Consider the following 19443-nt stretch of genomic DNA (forward strand, 5'->3'; position numbering starts at 1 on the left):
CTGCTAAGCTGGAGCTTGGTGAAGACTTTTTAGCCCTTTTGTTCAGTTTCTGAGGTGACCATCCTCCTCCCATTCTCCTCTTCCCTTTTTCTTTGTAGCCCCAGTTTCCACACTGTAAGAAACTGTCCTCACAGAGGTGGCATCTGTAGTACACGTCAGTGAATTTTTGTCAGGTGTATACTGTTTCAGATAGTATCCAACAAACATGGGGTATCCATTGCTCAATACAATTTACTAATAACAAGAAACAGCATCTGCTCTGCCAAAGCTGTTCTAAAGAGTGGAGGGTCAAGGTCAGAGGAGTGCCAATATCGTTCCCTAAATATGGGTATTCATAAACCTTTTCTTTCCCATGTACATACACAACTTGAAAGTGAGTCTGAATCCAAAGCTAATATGGACCTGAATCCAAAAGGGATTCCCAAAACATTCTTGCCAAGTAGTGTGAATTTGAAAGTTCACAGCTGGAGAAGACTGGATTCTCCAGTAAGACTTTCACATGAGAATCAGAGACTGGCAACATTGGCTTAGTAAACGCTACATCAACTTCATGCAGAGGTCTCGTATTACTTTAAATATGAATGGTTCACCTTTGTCATTTATTTACATAAACATCTGCAATTTTGTTGTGTATTTCAGACACAGAAAAAAAATCCAAGTTTGGAAGTTTTTGGTTGTTTTGTACTTTAACAAAGCTGAAATTATGAGCGACTGTCAAGGTTTCAGGCTAATAATAAGCACTCCAACCAACCCATACAGAAATTCTTGTAACTGCCCCCACTTTCCTGAGAAAGGAAATGCAATCCAGACCATAGCCAGATAGACTTATCCTTAAATTACAAAAGGCTGCTTGAAGATTCCAACATGTAGACTTAAAAGTTGTGATTTTAAGAGTTCACATCAGACAAAAAATCTTGCCAGTTTGCAGCAGTATAAGCACTGTGTACATTCAAATCAAACTCTGGGAGTACTAAGTGTGTAGCAGTAGTGAAAATGTTGTCAGGTATTATGTGGAATCATTGCTTCCATGTGCCATTACTGTAGCCTGAAAAAGGCTCATGGAATCTGCTTCTTCAGGCTTTAATTACAACTCATATTGAGAATGACATGGGCTAGTCTGTGGTTTACTTCCCTCCCTCCCTTCTTCAAACCAATATGCCTGCAAGTAAAATTAAGACAGCTTGTTCTAAAACACACCAGGAGTCAGATTATTTATGTTGAAATAAAGTCTGAGGGCATCAATTTTTACTCTCCTGTTACTGCTATTATCTTGGGAGCAGAAAGCGTTTGCCACACTGTTAGTGTTGCTGCCTTTCAATTAGGCCTTCGATCACTTGCAAATTATTTTCAGAAGTCAGTACAAGGAAAGGCCATAAGCACTGACCCAGATCATTTATTTCCATTACATTGCAATTATAAATCCTCGCTTCTATTTCCACTTGCATTTTCCCATTTGAGTCCAATTTCTGGATACCACATACCTAGAATTATGTTTTCATCATTTGGATCAAGAGTCAAGACAGGGGGATCCAAGTAGGTCTCCATTGCCTGATCATCCCAGATGATATTGTCTTCCCACCGGCCATATACCAATTCTTCATTATCAATTGGGAAAATGGAGTACCAGGGCTTGTCTTCATCCAAGGAAACTGCAACAATCATACGGTAGAAATTTTTATAAGCTAGCTTGAGAGAAATCCTTTTTAGAACTCATCCTTCACATCATCTTTACTCAACTTTCCCAATCTTTCTGTGCCTTCTGAGACTGGAATTCTCAAAGGCAAAAGAAAACTGAACTTGGAAGCAAAGAGGAAGCGTTCAACACTTAAAGAGATTTTGCTCCCCTGAAACACAGAGAATCTCTAGGAATGAAATAGCAGGCCTTTAACAGGCTTTAAGGCAAAGCACGCAACACTTTCATCTACACCTTGTCACCAAAAGAGGACCCCAGTATTACAAAGAACACAGGTCGACAGAGAAGCATATGTTACGTGCACCTATTCATAGGGTGAAAATAAAGATCCCCGTTACCTTGCTGTTCAGGGGTCTGCTTTTCTTTGCCCTTTGCCATACCTAAGACTCCTGCTACACCCGGTTTCTGTGCCAGTGGAATGGGTGGATTGAGCAAAGAGCCACTGCGGTTCAACCCTAGAAAAAAAGGAAAACAAAAGTAACATTAGTTTGAATTCAGTTAGGGAGGTATTGCAGATAACTGTTCTTAAATCAGAACTCGGTGATACACAAAGAGTGATTTCCAGTGTGAACAAGGATGAATCTACTCCTATCACAAAGAATATTGTGTCATTAGTATGGGTAAGACTAGATATTAGGAAGAAATTCTTTACTGTGAGGGTGGTGAGACACTGGCACAGGTTGCCCAGCGAGGCTGTGGGTGCCTCCTCCACGGAAGCACTCAGGGCCAGGCTGGATGGATGGGGCTGTGAGCAACCTGGGCTAGAGGGAGGTGTCCCTGCTATAGCAGAAGGTTGGAACTGGATGATCCTAGAAGTCCCTTCCAACCTAAATCATCCTGTGGTTCTACAATTCTATGAAGACTAACTTACAAAAAGTTCACCCACAGCTTACTGCTGAACTCTCCAGCCTTTTCAAAATTACGTTTGGCTAGCTCTGCATATGTTGCATAACAATGCATAGAGTGCATTTCTGTGTGGTCCCTATAAAAGGGAGAGGCTCTGTGCAGACAGTTACCACTAACAGAACAGCTGGTCTGGCCTCCAGCAGCTTCCCATCTGATCTCAAGCTTGTCATAGAGAAGACGATGGCCAAGCAGGCATGAAGGAATTGTTCTGTGGAGCGTGTCTGCCCTGATCCCTTGTTCCACCACGGCAGACCAACTCACATAAACCTACATCACATGTACCACTTAAGTTTACACTCATGGAACATATAAGACGTAACATATGTGAATGGATGAATCACATTCAGAATGTACTGCAGCTTTTGATGGGAACCACACCGTGAGTGCAGGATGGACAGATCAGGTACAGCTGTGCTAAAGTGAAAACTGTAATAATAAGCTATCCTCAGTGCCCCTTCCCACATCCTCAGCATTTTGTATCAATAGCTGAACAGCAAAGAACTGACACACTAAAGATAGGTGTGATATAAGTTGATGTTCCCATTTGTTTTTTCTTGTAGAAGCAAGACAAGATATAAGAAACATAAAAAGTATTATGCTCTGTATTTGAGAGGAAAGCATGCAGTGAGTCAGCTCAATTACAGCTCATATCGGATCACTACCTACCTTGCTGAGCATTGTATGCAGTGGCATTTCTAGTCATGCTTGATGGCAGCCAGCCTGCCAAACTTGCCCGCTGCGTTTTGGTTCCTTTGTGTTTGACATCTTCTCCATTCCATATAACGTCGTCTTCCCACTGGAGCTGTGTCACCATAAGGAAGTGTTCATCAGCTAGCAGATCGTCCTTCTCATCCACCAACTCCGCATCCTGGAAGGAAAGAACAGTTGTTTGAATACTGACATTGACTTTACACTTTCAAGCTAAAGGAGAAAAAATAGAAGTCTCATACTGTATGCTGCACAGCCATCCTCCTGGCCCTGCTCTCAGTGCACAGCAATCCCCAGAGCCACACCTCCCCATCCCCAGTTACCCTCTCACCTTCTGATCTGTCTGTCCTTTAACCTCCTGCTCTGTCTTCTCTTTCAGCTTGAAGCCATAATCAAATCCACTGCCATCTTCTGGGATGCCCAGCATGTCATACCAGAGCTGTGCTGGGCCGTAGCGCCATTCTGCCACTTTAGGCTTCGTATCTGTCACTTTGTCTGTATCACCAGCTGACTGAGAAAATTTTGATTCCACAGGTGCCATCATAGTAATCTAAAGCATAGCAAATTAGGGAATGGTTATACCAATGGTCTACGTATCAGTAACAGGTTTATCCTTCCAAGTTGCCCAGCTCATTCTCAGAGGACAAACGTGTATCTAAGAAGTGCTTTTCCATACTTACTAGCTGCCTTAAGAATGTTCTGCAATTAGACTTCCAAGAACACAGATTTCTTCTTGATACAAAGAGGATAAGCTCTCCTACTGATCCTGTACCATGGATGCAGCCTTCTCAGTAAGAAGCAACCACCTGAAGTCACTGACTAGAATCTGGAGAGGAGCTTCTGCACTGCTGGAATACAAGCCAACCCTGTGCTCCAGCTTTATTTGGGAGGAAAAGCTCTTTACTCTAGAAGTTGCTGTCCAGTCCATCGCTACCCCCAGCGCTAACTGGCGACCCTGTCTAAGTCTCAGATATCCCACCTCATCGTCTGAAAGGCACTGCTCAGGAGGGGGAGGAGCAGCAAACTCATATTCCCAGGGAGATTTTCCTTCCGCTCCACTCTCAACTACAACTTCACCCTCCTGTATCTGCACTTCTTGCGCCAGCTCCCGATGTTTCTTCTTGCGCTTCCTTCGGGCGCTACGCCAAACCGACGGGATATTCTTCCCGGGGCCGAAGAGACGGAGGAAACGCAGCACCTAAAATAGAAAGAAAGCACCGTGGAATGCTTGGCTTTCTTTCCCCCCCACCTGAACAGCAACAATGAAGGAGAACATTCTGAAATTCAGAGGCTCGGCCTGTACTACAATCCCAAGCCCTTCACAATTTCACTGCTACACTTCAAAAAAACTTACTGATCCATCTGTTTGATATTAAGCATTAAAAAAAAAAAAAATTAACACCTGGAAATTATTATTTTCATTTCGAACCACCACAGCTTCCAAAAGATGTGGAGACTGAAGAAGAGACTACAGTGATCAGCAAAACAGACAAAGCTAAAAGACACTTAGAGAAAGCACAGATTTCTTAAGCAACCAGAGGCAAACGAACACTGTGGTCCAGGAAAAATACATTTATTTTTATTTCCATCACAATGCAGTTTCCCTATTTGCAAACTGCAACCTCCATAAACTGTACTAATTACAATGAAAAACTTTCCCTTCTGGTTCTTCTGCGACGATGAACGCTGTTTTTATGCACTGATATTTTTTTCTTCAGAGCTTGTGCTGATTTCTGCGCCATTTGAGCATGTTCAGCATCGAATCAGTTTCTGATATCAAAAGTTGACCACCAAAGAAATGAATACGCTATAACTGATTAAAAAAAAAAAAGGAAAAAAAAAAAAAACAGGAAACACCAGATTTGCTTAAGCTAAGAGCATCAAGTGATTTGGAGGAAGAGAGATCTAACTTTGGTGTTAGAGATTCACCTGGATTTCTAATTGAAAGAGATTAGCTAACTCATTAAAATAAGACACTTAAATAGGCAAGATCCTTAGCTTCTTAAACAAAGTCGGTGAGGGAGCCACTCTCAAAGCCAAGCTATCCCAGCTGACAGCTGACTGCTCGGCATCCGTTAAGCTCATCTTTACTCTCCCTCCCCTCCCACATTTCCTCTCCTCCTGACAGTTTTAAGTATTCAAAATAATGAATTAAATACAACAAACACATTTGCTGTCTGAGAGAACTTTAAGAAGTACTGAGATAAATTTGCTTTCTGAAAAAAATGAAAAAGTTACGAACGGCAAAGAGTTGAAAGCTAACAGCAAGGATTTAAAATCATTCTTTCAACCAACTTCTTATTGTTCCAATCTCCGATCCATATTTAGAAGGAGAATTAAGTAAAGGATACAAACTTTACAATTGTTTTTGAGCAAGTCCACATCAAGTTCAGAACATCATGAAGGGAGGTTCATATTTTCATAAGGAGAAAAACAACTTTCACAAATGATTCTCAGAGAACAGCAAATACTACTTCATGCCCTCATTTCTATGAGACTTTTTAAGAGGCTCTTGCATACGTCACAGAAAGCATTACATGTTAAGGAGTCTGGAAACAGCAGTAGACAGAAACTAAACCAGAAAGTACTGAGATGAGCAAGATCATCCATGCAATTACCTACTACATATCCTTAATACTATACAATACATTCTTAAAAAGCTCACATGATAGTTTCTGCCACTTTCCATGCTTTTAACAATACCTTGCCTGGTCGAAATTCTGGGAAGAGCTCTGTAACACTTGGCAACAGTTTGGTAGCGTCCCGCTGCATGATTCCTGCAAGAGGAAGTGTGAGTTTGCCTTCCTTGGATTCTGCCTGCCTGGATTCTTGAGGTCCCATCTCTGATTCAGAATCAGAGCTGCTGCTGAAATCCACCTTGTCAGAGGCAGCAGAGGAAGGAGCAATGATGGAGGGCAAAATGATACCGTCTCCATCTTCAGATACTACAATAGAACAAGCAGCTTATAAACAAACAGGTTTCCTCCCTGTCCCTTAGTACAAACCCATAACGCCACACATCCACTTTTTATACCATGCTATGCAAAAATCAAGCCTCTGTAGATGTTACAAGTACCACTCCTGTCTAACCTTTCATTTTATCGTAAGCATTCCAGGTGAATTTCCCAGCCACACTGAGAGGATGAGATAAAAAAGCAGTTTCATTGTGAATATCAGTATTTTAGCAGTCACTAAGTCATCAGAAATATCATACTTTACCCTGGGTTTCGTACACGAGCTCATCTCAGACAGTCCCATAACACTGTATCAGGACAAAGACTCACCTTCAGATGCAGTCTGCAGACAGAATTCTGATGACGTGTGGGTCCTTTCAGCAGAACAAACTGCCACGCAGCAATGTTTGCTTCCTTCAGACATTCACATTGCCAGAGGGAAGAAGGAAGTATTCACTCACCAGTGGCAGCTGCATCCTTTTCATCTTCTTTTTTTCCAGGTACTGGAGGTGGTGGTGGTGGGGGCATCAACTTGGAATCAATATCTTCACAGTCAGCATCATAATCATCTTCGTCTTCATCTAACCAGTTAGGAGACAAGACCGTATATTAAGCTGACTATAAAGAGGAGCAAGACAACCTTCCCATCTGTACTATCTCATACCTGTCCCAACCTGTTGGGAATACCATGCTTCTTTATTAGCTGAGCAAGGAAGACCATTCTCATTTCATAACTAAAACTGTTACCAGCTCAGCTTCCTTCAGAGTAATTTGCAATACTGGAACTTAAGACACTTAAAGGAAACTTAAATAGGAACTTAAAAGGGAAAGCCACGTGTCTAAAAATCTGTTTCTGCTGCACAGAGATCTCTGGCACCAACAAAAGGACTGAAGTACTTTCTGGAGAAAATCACTTGGAAACAGAAATCAGAGCCAAAAAAATGAGAGAGGTTATGACTGACGTTACTCTCCAAGGGGCTGGGACCTCTACTCTACCTCTGACTGTCTCTGAAAAGCACCTGACTGCCTTAATAACTCTTTCCCTAAGAACACAGGTTAAAGAAATACGAGCACATATTAGTATTCTCTGCAGGAGATCACAAAAGAAGGATGTTTGTTTCTCTCTTGAGTGTAGTTTAACTCTGATGAAGAACTCATTCTTTAAAACAGGAAGATAGCAAGCAGTGAGTTTATCCTATGAACATGGCTTCACAAAAGCTTTAATTTTCTTCTTGAAACAGCGAGTGAAAAGGCACAACAGCTCCCATCAAGAGAATTCCTGCTACGGCCAACTGCCCCCAGACACACTCTACTAACTAAAGCTGTAACATTAATCCTATTTACCTTGTCTTCCAATTGGCTGCAGGCTGCCCATCGCCTGCTTATACCTACGGCTTTCATCTTCTGCCACTTCATTAATATCTGAGTAATCAACAGCATCTTCTGTGCTCTTAACCCAACCTATGGAGAAAAATATCTGGTCAAACAAAATGTTATCCCAGTGTATATTACTGACTTTACTACATACTCATGAATCCTTCCCTATGCTTCTTTTTCTTAGAGGAATACGTTTAATTAACTTTTCACATCAGAATATTTTCTCCTCGTTCCAACCAAAAGCTCTGAATTTCTCCTACAGACTTACAGGTAACCAGGTTTAGCACAAGAAATACCTTGAACAGTTTCACCAGGTAAGTGACAGAAGTTCACAAATAAATAAATAAACAAGAGGCATAATAATAAGCTACGCATTAAATAGGCGTGCAAGAGTTTAACACAAGGGAAAACACAGACTAAATTTATTTATGAGGAAGAAAAAAAGGATAAGAAGTAAAAAACTAAAACTTGCACAGGAGAACGCGTGCAAAGGGGAACGGGAGATAAGATGGGATTCGTTCTGCCAAGCAAAAGAAGGTAAGGCCTTTGCCAGAGGACCTGCCACCAGGCATGGTGCTCGCAGCCCAGATGACCCAGGCGCACCCTTTCCTCTCTAAGGGGAGCTCTGACGGTGCCGTTTAGCTGCGGGTACCCCAGTGCCTGACCTTCCTCATCCAGGTGGGCTCCGTCAGCCTCCGGGTTCTCGTCCTCGCTGGCTGTGATCTCAGTGATCAGGTTGCCCAGTCCCAGGGCACCCAACCCGGCCAGGTGCTTCTTGGATTCCTGGAGAGATCAGAGCCACGTCCCAGCAGGGAGGCTCCTCCGCGTCCCCCGCCCCAGCCCCAGCCAGGTGCCGGCAGCCCCCGCCCGGCACCCACCGCCCCGCCGAGGCCTAGCCAGGCTCCCGCCGCCCCTCAGCCCCCTCTTCTCCTTCCCCTCAGCCGTGGCACCGACAGCGCCGTCCCGCAGCCAGCCGCGCTACCTTGTCGAGGACGCTGTCCCCCTCGAGCTGCCCCGCCTCGTTGATGTTGCCGAAGAGGAAGCCGGCCAGCGAGAAGGGCTCGGCGCGGCCGCCATCCGCCTCCTCCTCGCTCTCCGAGTCCGACATCGCGGCGGCGGCGGCGCCGGGCCGGAAGCGGAAGTGGGCGGTGCGCCGAGGGCGACTGCGTCGCACAGCGCCCCCTGGCGGCCGCCCCGCGCACAGCCCCGGATCCTCCTCCGGAGCGCAGAATGAGTTAACGAGAGCCAGAGGGATGAGAAAGGTTTTTATTACCATTTAATTTTCGCATAATTTAAAAACAAAAACAAAAAAAATCTTTTAAAACTGTTAGCTGAAATACAAATCCTTTTATAGTATAAAATCAAGTCGCCAGTGTATGTATCAGTACCAGACGCAGAGGCGCGGGGCCGGGGCGCAGCCATCCCGCAGCGCCCGCTCCTCCAGGCGAGCCCAGCGCAGCACCGGGGTCCCGCAGAGCGGGGTTAGCACTCAAGCAGTGAGGCTGCTCTGGTTTGAATCCCACAGCAACAGCTACAGCCGTAAACCAAGAAAGCGCTTCCCCGTCCGAACGCCCTCGTAACAGCGCAGCTCCCGAGCTGCTCGAGGCGGTGTGCAAGGCCACAGCCGTACTGTAAGGACGCTGCCGTGTTTGAGAAACGATTTGTGAGCTGAAAGATTAAAACTGGACTCCTCGCAAGGAGCTGCCGGGTGAGCGGCGGCATTCGGAGCCTGTTTCCACAAGGTCAACCCAAATCTTGAACAGCACGGGGAACTGGCACAGCTGAACTCGGGGGAACCCCACCTGCCGCCAACACAGCAAGCGCAGCCACGTGATTGTGTGAAATCTGGTTGTCACCTGTCCACAGGAAAAAAAGAAGGCGCGGGGGAGGAAGGGAGTGGATTGTAGGCTGAAGCACTGCGCTACTTACAATTAAACGCACCAAGAATTGGAGGAAGAGGCAAAAAAAAAGATTATAAACGGAGAGAATGCCCGCGGAATGGAAAAGCTCGGTGGATGTGCACGCTCCTGGAGGGCATTCTCATGAAGGAGAGATGCTGGAATGAATCCGCTGTCAACCACAGGAGCTTTGCTCCCGGCAGAAAGGCACAGACACGCAAGGCACCTAAAGGGCTGCTGATGAGGTACTCTGAAATCCGTACAAGGCCTCGGAAGTCGTTCAAAGTTCACTTTCCGCTCAGTTTCACCACTATTCCGTTCATCTCCTCGGTACTGCTGTGCAATCTTTTTGTTTAGCAATCTAGATGGGGGATGGAGCGTTCTAGGATCGTGCAATCAGAAAGGAAATCCGTGGAAATCAGCTGGTTAAGAGGAGGATTTCGTCGCACCGTTCCCCCTTCCAGTTAACACCGGGCCAGCTGCTCTGCGAGCCCGCAGCCATGGGCTGTGTGCAGCCATCCCTGCTCGCAGGGCTCTTCACCTGCACCATTATTGCCATCCACTTAAGGAACAGCACAACTACGAGATTCCAGCACGTAAAAAAAGGAAAAAAAAAAAACTTCTTAAAAAACAGTAGTAGCTTCAGTACAAAATTGCAAATTTGTGTAAATTAAAAAAAAAAAAAAAAGAGGTGCCTGTTGTTGACATTAAAAGCCTATTTAAGAGCAGTTAAAACATACCACAAAGTTGTTAAAGTACATCTGAGTTAAGCAAAGGTTACGGGCTTGCACCAGGGTAACTAGACTGATGATATAGGCCTGACCTGCATTACAAAAACACGTGCACTGGCTTAAATAAATATATTTTAAACATGATAAACTCTATTTACTCAGTTACTGACATTTACCTACAGGAAATAATCTTGCATTACAAGGCACAGGATTAATTGCTGCCAGCAAGTCAAGCCCACGCTGAAGGCCTGCTGCTAAGACAAGGCAGAGCGTGGTGAGTAGAGGTCACCCCAAGGAAATGCTCCTGCTCCCTCACAGCCTGCAGCTGCAGCCACATCTGGAACAGCACTTCTGCAAGTGCAAAAGATGCAAAGACATTCCAGACAACAGGCAGCTGGTGAAGAAAAATAGGCAGAAGTCTCCAGGTTTCTGCAGGCATTCATGCATTATATTCAGGCATTTCGGTGTTGCCGACCACAGGGCAACGTTAGGAACTCAGTGGTGTTTTACTAGCCACATATATTTGGGTTAACTGCAGTTGCTATCTATGGGTTGCAGTTTGCTGAAGCAGTACTTGTATGAGCATACATCAGGTACACAGAAGTTGCAGTTAGTGTCAGCATCAGTTACACCAGCTGAAGAAAGGCACATCCTCTTCAGAGAGGGGAATGAGGGCACAAATACGAACGTATCTACCCGTTGTTTGGGGTTTGGGTTGGTTGGTTTTTGGGTTAGGTTCCTTTTTTTGGTATCAGATAAAGCAAGGTCAGATTAACTCAAGATCCCTAGTAACCTTGTTGATATATTTCCCGTTCTCTTGCTAAAATTAGGCTTTTTTTTTCTGCCCGGGGTATACACAGTGCAGTTTCACACGTGTGAGAATCACAAGGAAGCAAGTCCTGAATGACCAATCGAGGCTGCATCTGGACAAAGACAGTACTGTCGACCTCAGACAACAAAGCCCAGTCCAGCACCATTGGTTTCATACAAAGCATCTTTGAAGCATGCTGCTTTCATGCCACCAAGCTCTAAGGTTAAGACTAAGGAAGGTTTCATGCGCTCGCTCCTCAGCTGGTCCCAGAATCACACACAAATAACAGTGCACATCCTGAAAATAACAGCCAGCTGCCACTCACCAGAGCTGCTAGAGAAAGTTAAAAAAGCACATAAATAGAATTTCCATTAAAACAGTTTAGACCAACTGGTTACCTAGCAGAGGGGAGAAAACCGCCCAGGTAAATCTATCCAGTGAGTGGCTAACCACGGCAAACTTAACCGAAACCGTCAGAAGAAACAAGTGTTTCTGTTTCCTGTAAGCAGAACCTCCACATTTTCTGTCAGTGATCTCCCACAAAAAGAAACAACACAGGAATTTGCTGTAAAAACTCAGGTGGTGACTCCAAGAAGATTAAGTGAAACAATTAATTCAAGAACAAATGGGCTTCTACCCAAGTCTCTGGGAGTCATCAAAGGGAGAGCAGGATCACGCTGAAAAAGCTCACTTTGAGAATAAGTGTCATCTCAACTATCTCAGTCAGCCCAGGGAGATAATTTTAAGTTTATTCTCAGGGTGTAAAGTCTCTTTGAAGAGTGAAATAAAACCTTAACTTGGTTTAGGAGATTATGGAAGACTTGCACATAATCTACTCTTCCACCCCTCCATTTCAACAGCACTAAAAAATCACTCACTTAAGTGATTCATCATTATCCTAAGTTCCTCACAATAGGAATTTGCTTCTATTAACAAAATAAATGCAGGCATTCCCTAGGTCTTGCTGATTGGATTAGATGCCTGTTAACTTCATCTAAATGATCACAGTTCACTTTAAGGCGAATCTCAGTAATATTTCTGGCATTTTTGTATGTAAACAAATTGTTTTCAAGCTCTGAATTGGCAAATTACAACAAATGGACAACCAGACTTCCACTTGTAAAACCAGCTTGATCTGTAAGTAAGAGATTGGAAAAAAAACAGCACCTAGACTTAAAGCAAAGTATCAGAACTTGTGCTTTTCACAAATCTAGCAACTGGTGGCTACAAAGTGGAGAAGTTGGGCTTCAGAGAAGTCCCTTCCTTTGCTTCCCTCCACTAAATAAGAACAGAAGCCAAGTGATCCCTGGAGAAGCTGGAGACTGGAACTTCAGAAATTAAGTATATATTTGACCTCTCGGCTGGAAAAGAAGAGTTTTGTTTCAGTTTCCCTGAAGCAATAAGACTGCAAGAATATTCTTTGCATAAACCGTTTCTGCTTAGAGCTGTTAGTGCAAGACGCAAATCTTCAATTTAACACGTTAAAAAGCCCTCCAAAAATTCTAGTCACTAGTCAACACTGAACATCCATCATCCGAGGTAACTACAACAAGACGCATTTTCTTGTGTTCTTCTTTGTCACAGGATAAAGAACTGCACGCACAGCTTCAGCAAACACCTCCCGAACACCCTCCTGATTCAACGCTGAGCACTCCAAATATTTGACCGCTCCAATTTGTTTAGCCAGTGAAGTCCCCTGTTGTGGGGTAGTGGGAGCCAAGCTTTGCTCTTTCAACTTTTTAACCGTTTCCAGGTCATTTCTCAAGTCCCTCTTCGTCCCCACTAAAAGAATGGGAACATTAGGACAGTGGTGAGAAACTTCAGGGTGCCACTTGTGCCTCACGTTTGCATAGGAAGACGGGCTGCCAATGGAGAAACAGATGACAAACACGTTGGTTTGAGGATATGAGAGCGTGCGCAGACGGTCGTATTCCTCCTGGCCTGCAGTGTCCCAGAGATTCAGGCTAACCGTCCGGCCATCAACAGTCATTTGGGCACTGTAGTTGTCAAACACAGTGGGGATGTACTCTTCTGGGAAGGCATTGGTGGTATAGCTGATGAGAAGACAAGTTTTTCCCACAGCGCCATCTCCAACAACTACGCACTTTATAGTCTGCATTCTTTACCCAGATACAAAGTCCTGCACAAAGCAAGAAAACAAGTTAGGAAAAGCACACACAATGAAAGTCATTTCAGATAGATGCTTTTGCAAGTGGTTTTTCACATTGCTAACCATTTCTTATCGCAGCCAGACACGCTCAGCGCTTTGGAAGCCATAATGAAGAGCTCAGAGGCTAGGAAGACAATAGCGAAGCAGAGATGCAACGAGTTGAAAGCTCAGTGACAACTGGCTGCTTTCCAGCCACAGAAGTACAAATTAGCCAAATTCCCACAGCCTTGCCTTACAGACAGTTTCCCACAGGCAAAAGGGACAAGTCCTTGGGAAGTACCTGCAAGCAGAAAAGGAGCGTGGCCTCGGGCCCTGCAATAACACACACTGTTGTCAGCGGTAGGTCCATCCACACACACTCTACGTTGACACTTATTGCCTACAAATTCTGCTGCCAGTCAGTTTATCAAAGGGAAAAGTCCAAACATGATGGAATAAGCCATCAAATTGCTGGCCTGCACTGTTACTGTTCCCTACAATAATTCACTTAACTCACAATCAATCAGACCTCAAGTAACTCTATTACTCGGGATGAAAGGTTCAGACAGCAGCATATACAGGAAAAGCTGTTTTTTTTTTTGAAGTATAATGAGAAATGGTAGCCAGATTAGTATACATAAAGAATTTTTCTAAGGAGCCAAGAACAGATTATTCTTGCTAATTGGTGACAGAACAAGCAGAACTTAATAGGCTTGAAGTAAAAATAAAGGAAGCTTATATAGAGCATTAGGAAAAACACATGGTGCAAAAGATCAGCAATCAAGCAGCCTCCCTGGGCAGGCTGTGGAAACATTACCGGAGATAAGCGGTGCTTAAAGGCTTTCTTATCCTGCTTCTGATATGTAAAGAGAGTAGGTTTCATCATTAAAAGCATACAGCCTAAAACCCAATTTATTCTAAGCATTTATTACAGGAACATTCATGTACCTGTTCATGCACTATGGGACAGCTACAGGCACAGTCATTTGCTGCACATTTCTGCGCTGGAGCTTCCACTGCTTGTCTGAGCAAGAAAGAACTTGCATCTGCCTTCTCACCCAAATGCCTTTGGGGTACTAGCAGTAATCCCCAACTCAACCAGCACCAAACACGCTGCTTCAAACAAACAGATAGTGGGGGGAAATACACTCTGCATTCCAGAAAAATCACAGCTCCAGCAGCATCCACACTGTGCAGGGAACACGTGAAAATAAGCAAGTCAAGTACTTCCCTCATAAGAAAAAATAATCCCCAAATTCCTTCCCTCCAACCTCCCCTTCAAGACCATCCAAACAAATCAACAGCTTGTTACCATTAAATCTAGCTTTGTCCTTTCTGACAAAGTCTGTATCCATATACTGCTGTCTTCCCACTGGGAGCACACATGATTCTTCTGTGCTAGCTGCAAATCAACTGCCTTAAGCTTTGGCACTGCAGCAGGCAGCTCAGGCAAGCGATACTGACTTTGGTTACCACAACACACAGTGCTTAGGGAAATATCAATATGTGCATACTTGCTATTAAAAAAGAAACAATTGGCTGTGGGAAGCAGTGCAGAAACCTTGCATCAGAAAGGCTCAGCAGGATATGCAATGGATTTGGAAGAAACAAGCAGGAGGAAGACACAGAAGCAGTTTCTCCATTTTGAAAATGGCAGGAATGAAACTTGTGGAACATCACGAATTGCCTCCAATGAAACCTGGCAGGTGCTTTGGAAGAAAAAGCATACGCGTGCATTTCATCACACAGCAAAAACATTGGTCACCCCACTTCAAGGCTACAGCCAAAAGAAATACGCAAACAGTTTGAGATTGTAAAGGTAATCAGTGAAAAGAACAGCACTGACCAGCAAAAGCCAACAGCAGGACCGCATATATTACTCCAGACCAGCTGCGCCAAGATTTCATTTAATGGGGCTAGAAGAAAAAAAAAAGAGTAAAATCTATCAAATTAGAGGCTTAAAAACATCAGCTGCATTCTGCAAAAACCAAGGTTGAAACTCTTGTTAAAATAAAACTGACGAAAGCATTACAAATTACACATTTTTAGTGTTTCATCATTAATAGGTTGAACGCTGTTCCTAACACGGAGGGTCTAAGTGTTGCAGAACTGTGAAACAGAAGGGATGTATCTGACTGCCATAACACTGCAGTGTCTGATGATGCAGCTGTAACCCACTGTCCTAAACTCTGCTTCTGCTCTCCCTGCAGGGCAGACCACGACCTGCCCTGACACACTCATCACCCTCCCAGCCCTCAGACATCCCCAGGGCCTGCGTCCCTGCCCACCAGGCAGCATGCCACCTTCTCAGCTGCCACCAAACAAGGCTGAGGAGTCCTGGCATCCACTTCACCGAGCAGTAGCAGCAGCTCTGGTGCAGCCAAGGCAGTGGCAGAACAGTGGGAATGAACCGCAGGGCAGAGGAACCCCATTGCTGCTATTGCTCGTTTTGAAACACAAACCACGAGCTCCCCCGAGGGCTCACCTATTAATTTCCAAACAGAATGCCTCACAGGAAGGCAAGGGAGCCCAGAATTGCATCACTACCAGCCCACAGCATACACTGATACTCCAGAGGGTCGCCGCACCAGTAGTGAAATGACACAGGTGGTTTCATATACTGGTACACTACAATGTCACATAACCCCTGTACCGTTGGTAGAAACAATAGCTTGATTCAATCTCATTTAAAGTGTTCTCAATTCAACAGTTATTCTTGTTTGGTCTTTATTTAAGAGGCCATTGGGGCTTTGGGTTTGGAGCACAGTCGTAAGGTAACAAAAAAGCTGGGAGGATTCATTGCTCTTACAGCATTAATATCTTGAATTACCTGACGAGAGCTTCAATTTTAGGAGAGCAAGAGTTGTAACAGGAAGTAACTCCATGCAAGTGTGCCAAAGCATCGGGCTAAGTATGAGCTACACAAAGATGATTAAAGAGCCTGTGGGCTCTTAAGTATGCGTCCCTGCAGGGCTCCTTTCAAGTAGGTCCTCTTAGCTGAAAGGAATCGTGTGTGGCATATGCAGACTAGAGAAACAAACGCAGACCAAGGTACAGGAATTAGCAGTGAAATAGAGAATTCAGAGCAATTAATCAAAAGAAAATGTAGAAGGAAGCTGACACCATCCAGAAACCTGTAGGCTGCGAGCATGTGTAGCTTGGTTAAAGGTTTACATGTGAAAGGCAAAGGATTTTTTAATTGAAATCACAACCAAGCAAGCATTACCCTGTCTAGCCTTTCCTATTAAGTCCACAAGTCACTGTTCAGAATGCATTTCTGCTTGTACAAAATTTGCATAACCATAAAATCATGCTACATGGAGAAGTCGAGGTTCAAATTTGAGAGGAAAACTGGTTTTTATTCCCCAGGTTCACCTCTGAACTTGGCACTGCACACTGCACAAGTATAAATACATATGTTGGGAAAAAAAAACAGACCCCCAATCAGTCACAGCAACAAACGTCGGGAGCAGGAAAATCAGTTTAGGGTTGGTTTGTTTGCTGCAAGCTTCAGAAATCATTTTGTGGAAAAAAAATTAGAGAGTGAAATTCCACGTACAATGGGTAAAAAAGGAGAACTGAAAAAAAAAAAAGGGGGGGGGGAATACTGATGAACACATCAAAAGCAAGGCTCAGAATATAGAAACAGAAAGTTAGGCACGAGCTTCAAAGCGAAGTTTAAAGGTTACTTGGCAAGGGAAAGGAGTCAACAGAAAGTCCAAAGTAGTGAGAGAAGTAATTCTGGTTGCTTTGCCGTGCCAGAGAACGCACTTTGATTCCAGCTTAGGCAGGAGATCATCAGAACATGAACATTTCTAACAGCTACGGTAGAATGGGAGTAATTTTTAAGGAATTAAGGAAGCAAACATAAAATCCACCACCCCACAAAGCAGCGTTGTACAAAGCTACGCAGATGAGTTCCTTCTATCTCCTTCATCAGCGTCTTTCAATTTCCAGACTGGCATTCCAGTTCAGGTTAGTTTTCTTCTCGGAGGATACCGCAACGCGTGCTCAGTGTCTGCACACCTGGTGCCTCCTTTGGAATGTGCAGGATCTCAGCCTGCGTGTTGAGGCATTGCCTGGAGAGCTGCTCCTGTCCTGACCTAATTACACATTCTCCGGTATCGTCAGTGCGCTCAGCTCGTGCTCCCATAACACACAGCACTTGTTGGGGAAATTCACTCCCTGGGCTCCACCTTCCCCTCCCCACAGCCAGCAGAAGCGAAATCACCGAGCTCCTTCACGCTATGTCAAAACATCTGAGGGGAAGACAAAACTTCGAGGCGTTCTCTTCAATACGTCTGAGAGAAATTCCCTCTCCGTTGAGAGAAGGGAGGGAAAAAAAAAATGACAGAAAGAGTAAACAAGAACCTGAACTCTTTGGGGGCTTTCTAGACTCACAGTTTTCTGTTTTATTTTCTTTTAAATACTTCCTGCACTTTGAAAAATTCTCGGAATGGGGAACTATTTCTTAGCAGGATACGTCTCTGCCCTCGCTACGTTAACGCTGGATGCCTCTTCTGGGTGGATTTTAACTTTGATCACACCTCTTTGATCACCTCACCTTCACAGAGCTGGTCGGGTCTTCAGCTTCTCTTTCCAGTTCAGATGGGCCCTATTTTGGCCAAACCACGTGCAGAAAATCACCAGGAGTTCAGCAAAAGTCGCCTGTACTGAGCGGCTTTGTTCTATTCAGCCACCACCTTTGATCGAACCCTCCCTGTTTTGCAGCCTCTCAAGTCTGATACTGTGTTATCAGGAGCAAGCAGAAGTCCAGAAATCTAAACAACTTAATGGCTCATCTTCCAGTAACACAAACTAGATCGGAGATGATTCATGCTGTCCACGCGAGAAATCGGGGAGAACCTTTCCACAGTGAACTGGGAGGACGAGGCAGCTCTAACTACGTCCTCCCATCCTCACCCAGGCAAAGGAGTTTAAAAGATTTCTGATTTGTGCGACTTCGCCACCCGCTCTGACAGAAGGGATAAAGGGGCTTTCAGCAGCCTAATCAAGGCTGTGTTCCTATTCCATAACAGCTCAGTTTACTCTCCATTGTTTTAGGCGAGCGCCAAACAAGTGGACAAGTGCCAAACTTTCAGCACGCGTGCCAAGAAAGAGTAAAAAAAAAAAAAAAAAAAAAAGGCTAAATAGGAGATCTCATCCCTAATGCCCTGACCATTGCTTCAGCAGTGAATGACCTACTTGGACTTCTGAATGCCTTTCAAAGTTTTCACACTGCTTTCTGTGCTCGCATTTACCTGTACACACAGCACAGCAGCCAGAGCAGAAATGGAGAGGGGGAAGCATTAACCAGGCAAGGATCTCAGCAGTGCAGCAGGAGCCTGCAGCCCATGAGCCTGAGCTCCACGTCCTGTGAGCAGCAGAACCAAGGGAGCTTGCTTTCTGCAGCTCTCCACTTTCAGGTTCAGTTCCATGTACGCACTGCTGACGTCTAACAAGAGCACAGTTATCACTGCTTCTTCCCTCAGCAGGCCTTCCTCTTCTTTACATACACACAAAGAGGTTCCAAAACCAAAAGAAACTACCCTAAACCTTCCATGTAACATTTTGAAGACCTATACCCCTGTCAAATTAGGCTGGAATTGGTTTATCTGCTGTCTTGTGTGTTTTCCAGGCATGAAATATAAGCTTTGCAATCGGTATTTCTTAGGGAACCATGGAGAAAACTTTGTAACTTTGTTCCACACGAGCTGTTTGGGCACCTCCACCACATAAATCTCAATACATCAGTACTCTCACAATACAAATTTTATGAGTGTATGACACAAACGACCAAATATCAACGAGCTTAAACTCCATGAATCCAAGATGGCAGCCCATTAGAAACAAGCTAGTAAAACAGCTGCACAGCTGTGAAAGAACACTGCACTGAGGTGCAGTTGTACAAGAACTACAAACTAGAACACCTGTAGATATCTAAATCCCCAGTACCTGAAAGCAAAACATATCCTACCATCATCAGAAGCGGCAGGGTATTAAACTTGGCTTTCCTCCTATAGCCACACTCAAAAGCATGGATTGACAAATCCACGAGCACCTTTCAAAATGTATTTAAACACAAAAGACTGAAGCACTTCGAAGATGATCACGATAAAGGTGCAAGACCAGGACTGCTGCGTTCACACAGCTCATGGAATGTGAGCGGTTCACACTCCTTCCTACCCTTTGTACATTTATTCATTACAGGTGGTT

General features: G+C 44.4%; 2 protein-coding genes across 10 annotated transcripts in view; both read right to left on the reverse strand.

Moving 5' to 3' along the window:
- TAF1 (TATA-box binding protein associated factor 1) overlaps nucleotides 1–10256 on the reverse strand; it is a 29971-nt gene extending 19715 nt beyond the window's left edge. For 2 of the 6 annotated variants that reach the window (XM_021406481.1, XM_021406479.1), the window contains exons 1-10: nucleotides 8621–8785; nucleotides 8304–8421; nucleotides 7606–7722; nucleotides 6723–6842; nucleotides 6011–6252; nucleotides 4287–4505; nucleotides 3639–3857; nucleotides 3266–3467; nucleotides 2032–2148; nucleotides 1482–1649 (exon numbers count right to left, since the gene is read on the reverse strand). In XM_021406481.1, the coding sequence (XP_021262156.1) occupies nucleotides 1482–1649; nucleotides 2032–2148; nucleotides 3266–3467; nucleotides 3639–3857; nucleotides 4287–4505; nucleotides 6011–6252; nucleotides 6723–6842; nucleotides 7606–7722; nucleotides 8304–8421; nucleotides 8621–8746 (1648 nt within the window). In that variant the 5' untranslated portion in view covers nucleotides 8747–8785. Of the gene's footprint in view, nucleotides 1–1481; nucleotides 1650–2031; nucleotides 2149–3265; nucleotides 3468–3638; nucleotides 3858–3987; nucleotides 4111–4286; nucleotides 4506–6010; nucleotides 6253–6722; nucleotides 6843–7605; nucleotides 7723–8303; nucleotides 8422–8620 lie in introns of those variants that run through there. The other 4 variants (XM_021406482.1, XM_021406483.1, XM_021406480.1 and 1 more) reach the window with 4 other exon arrangements.
- LOC110403360 (rho-related GTP-binding protein RhoG-like) overlaps nucleotides 10396–19443 on the reverse strand; it is an 11332-nt gene continuing 2284 nt past the window's right edge. For 2 of the 4 annotated variants that reach the window (XM_021406491.1, XM_021406492.1), the window contains exons 3-4: nucleotides 15074–15143; nucleotides 10396–13218 (exon numbers count right to left, since the gene is read on the reverse strand). In XM_021406491.1, coding sequence (XP_021262166.1) covers nucleotides 12622–13197 — 576 coding nt within the window. In that variant the 5' untranslated portion in view covers nucleotides 13198–13218; nucleotides 15074–15143 and the 3' untranslated portion in view covers nucleotides 10396–12621. Of the gene's footprint in view, nucleotides 13219–14539; nucleotides 14951–15073; nucleotides 15144–19443 lie in introns of those variants that run through there. The other 2 variants (XM_021406494.1, XM_021406493.1) reach the window with 2 other exon arrangements.

This window comes from Numida meleagris, chromosome 8, assembly GCF_002078875.1.
Source record: "Numida meleagris isolate 19003 breed g44 Domestic line chromosome 8, NumMel1.0, whole genome shotgun sequence".
NCBI classification, from domain to species: domain Eukaryota; kingdom Metazoa; phylum Chordata; class Aves; order Galliformes; family Numididae; genus Numida; species Numida meleagris.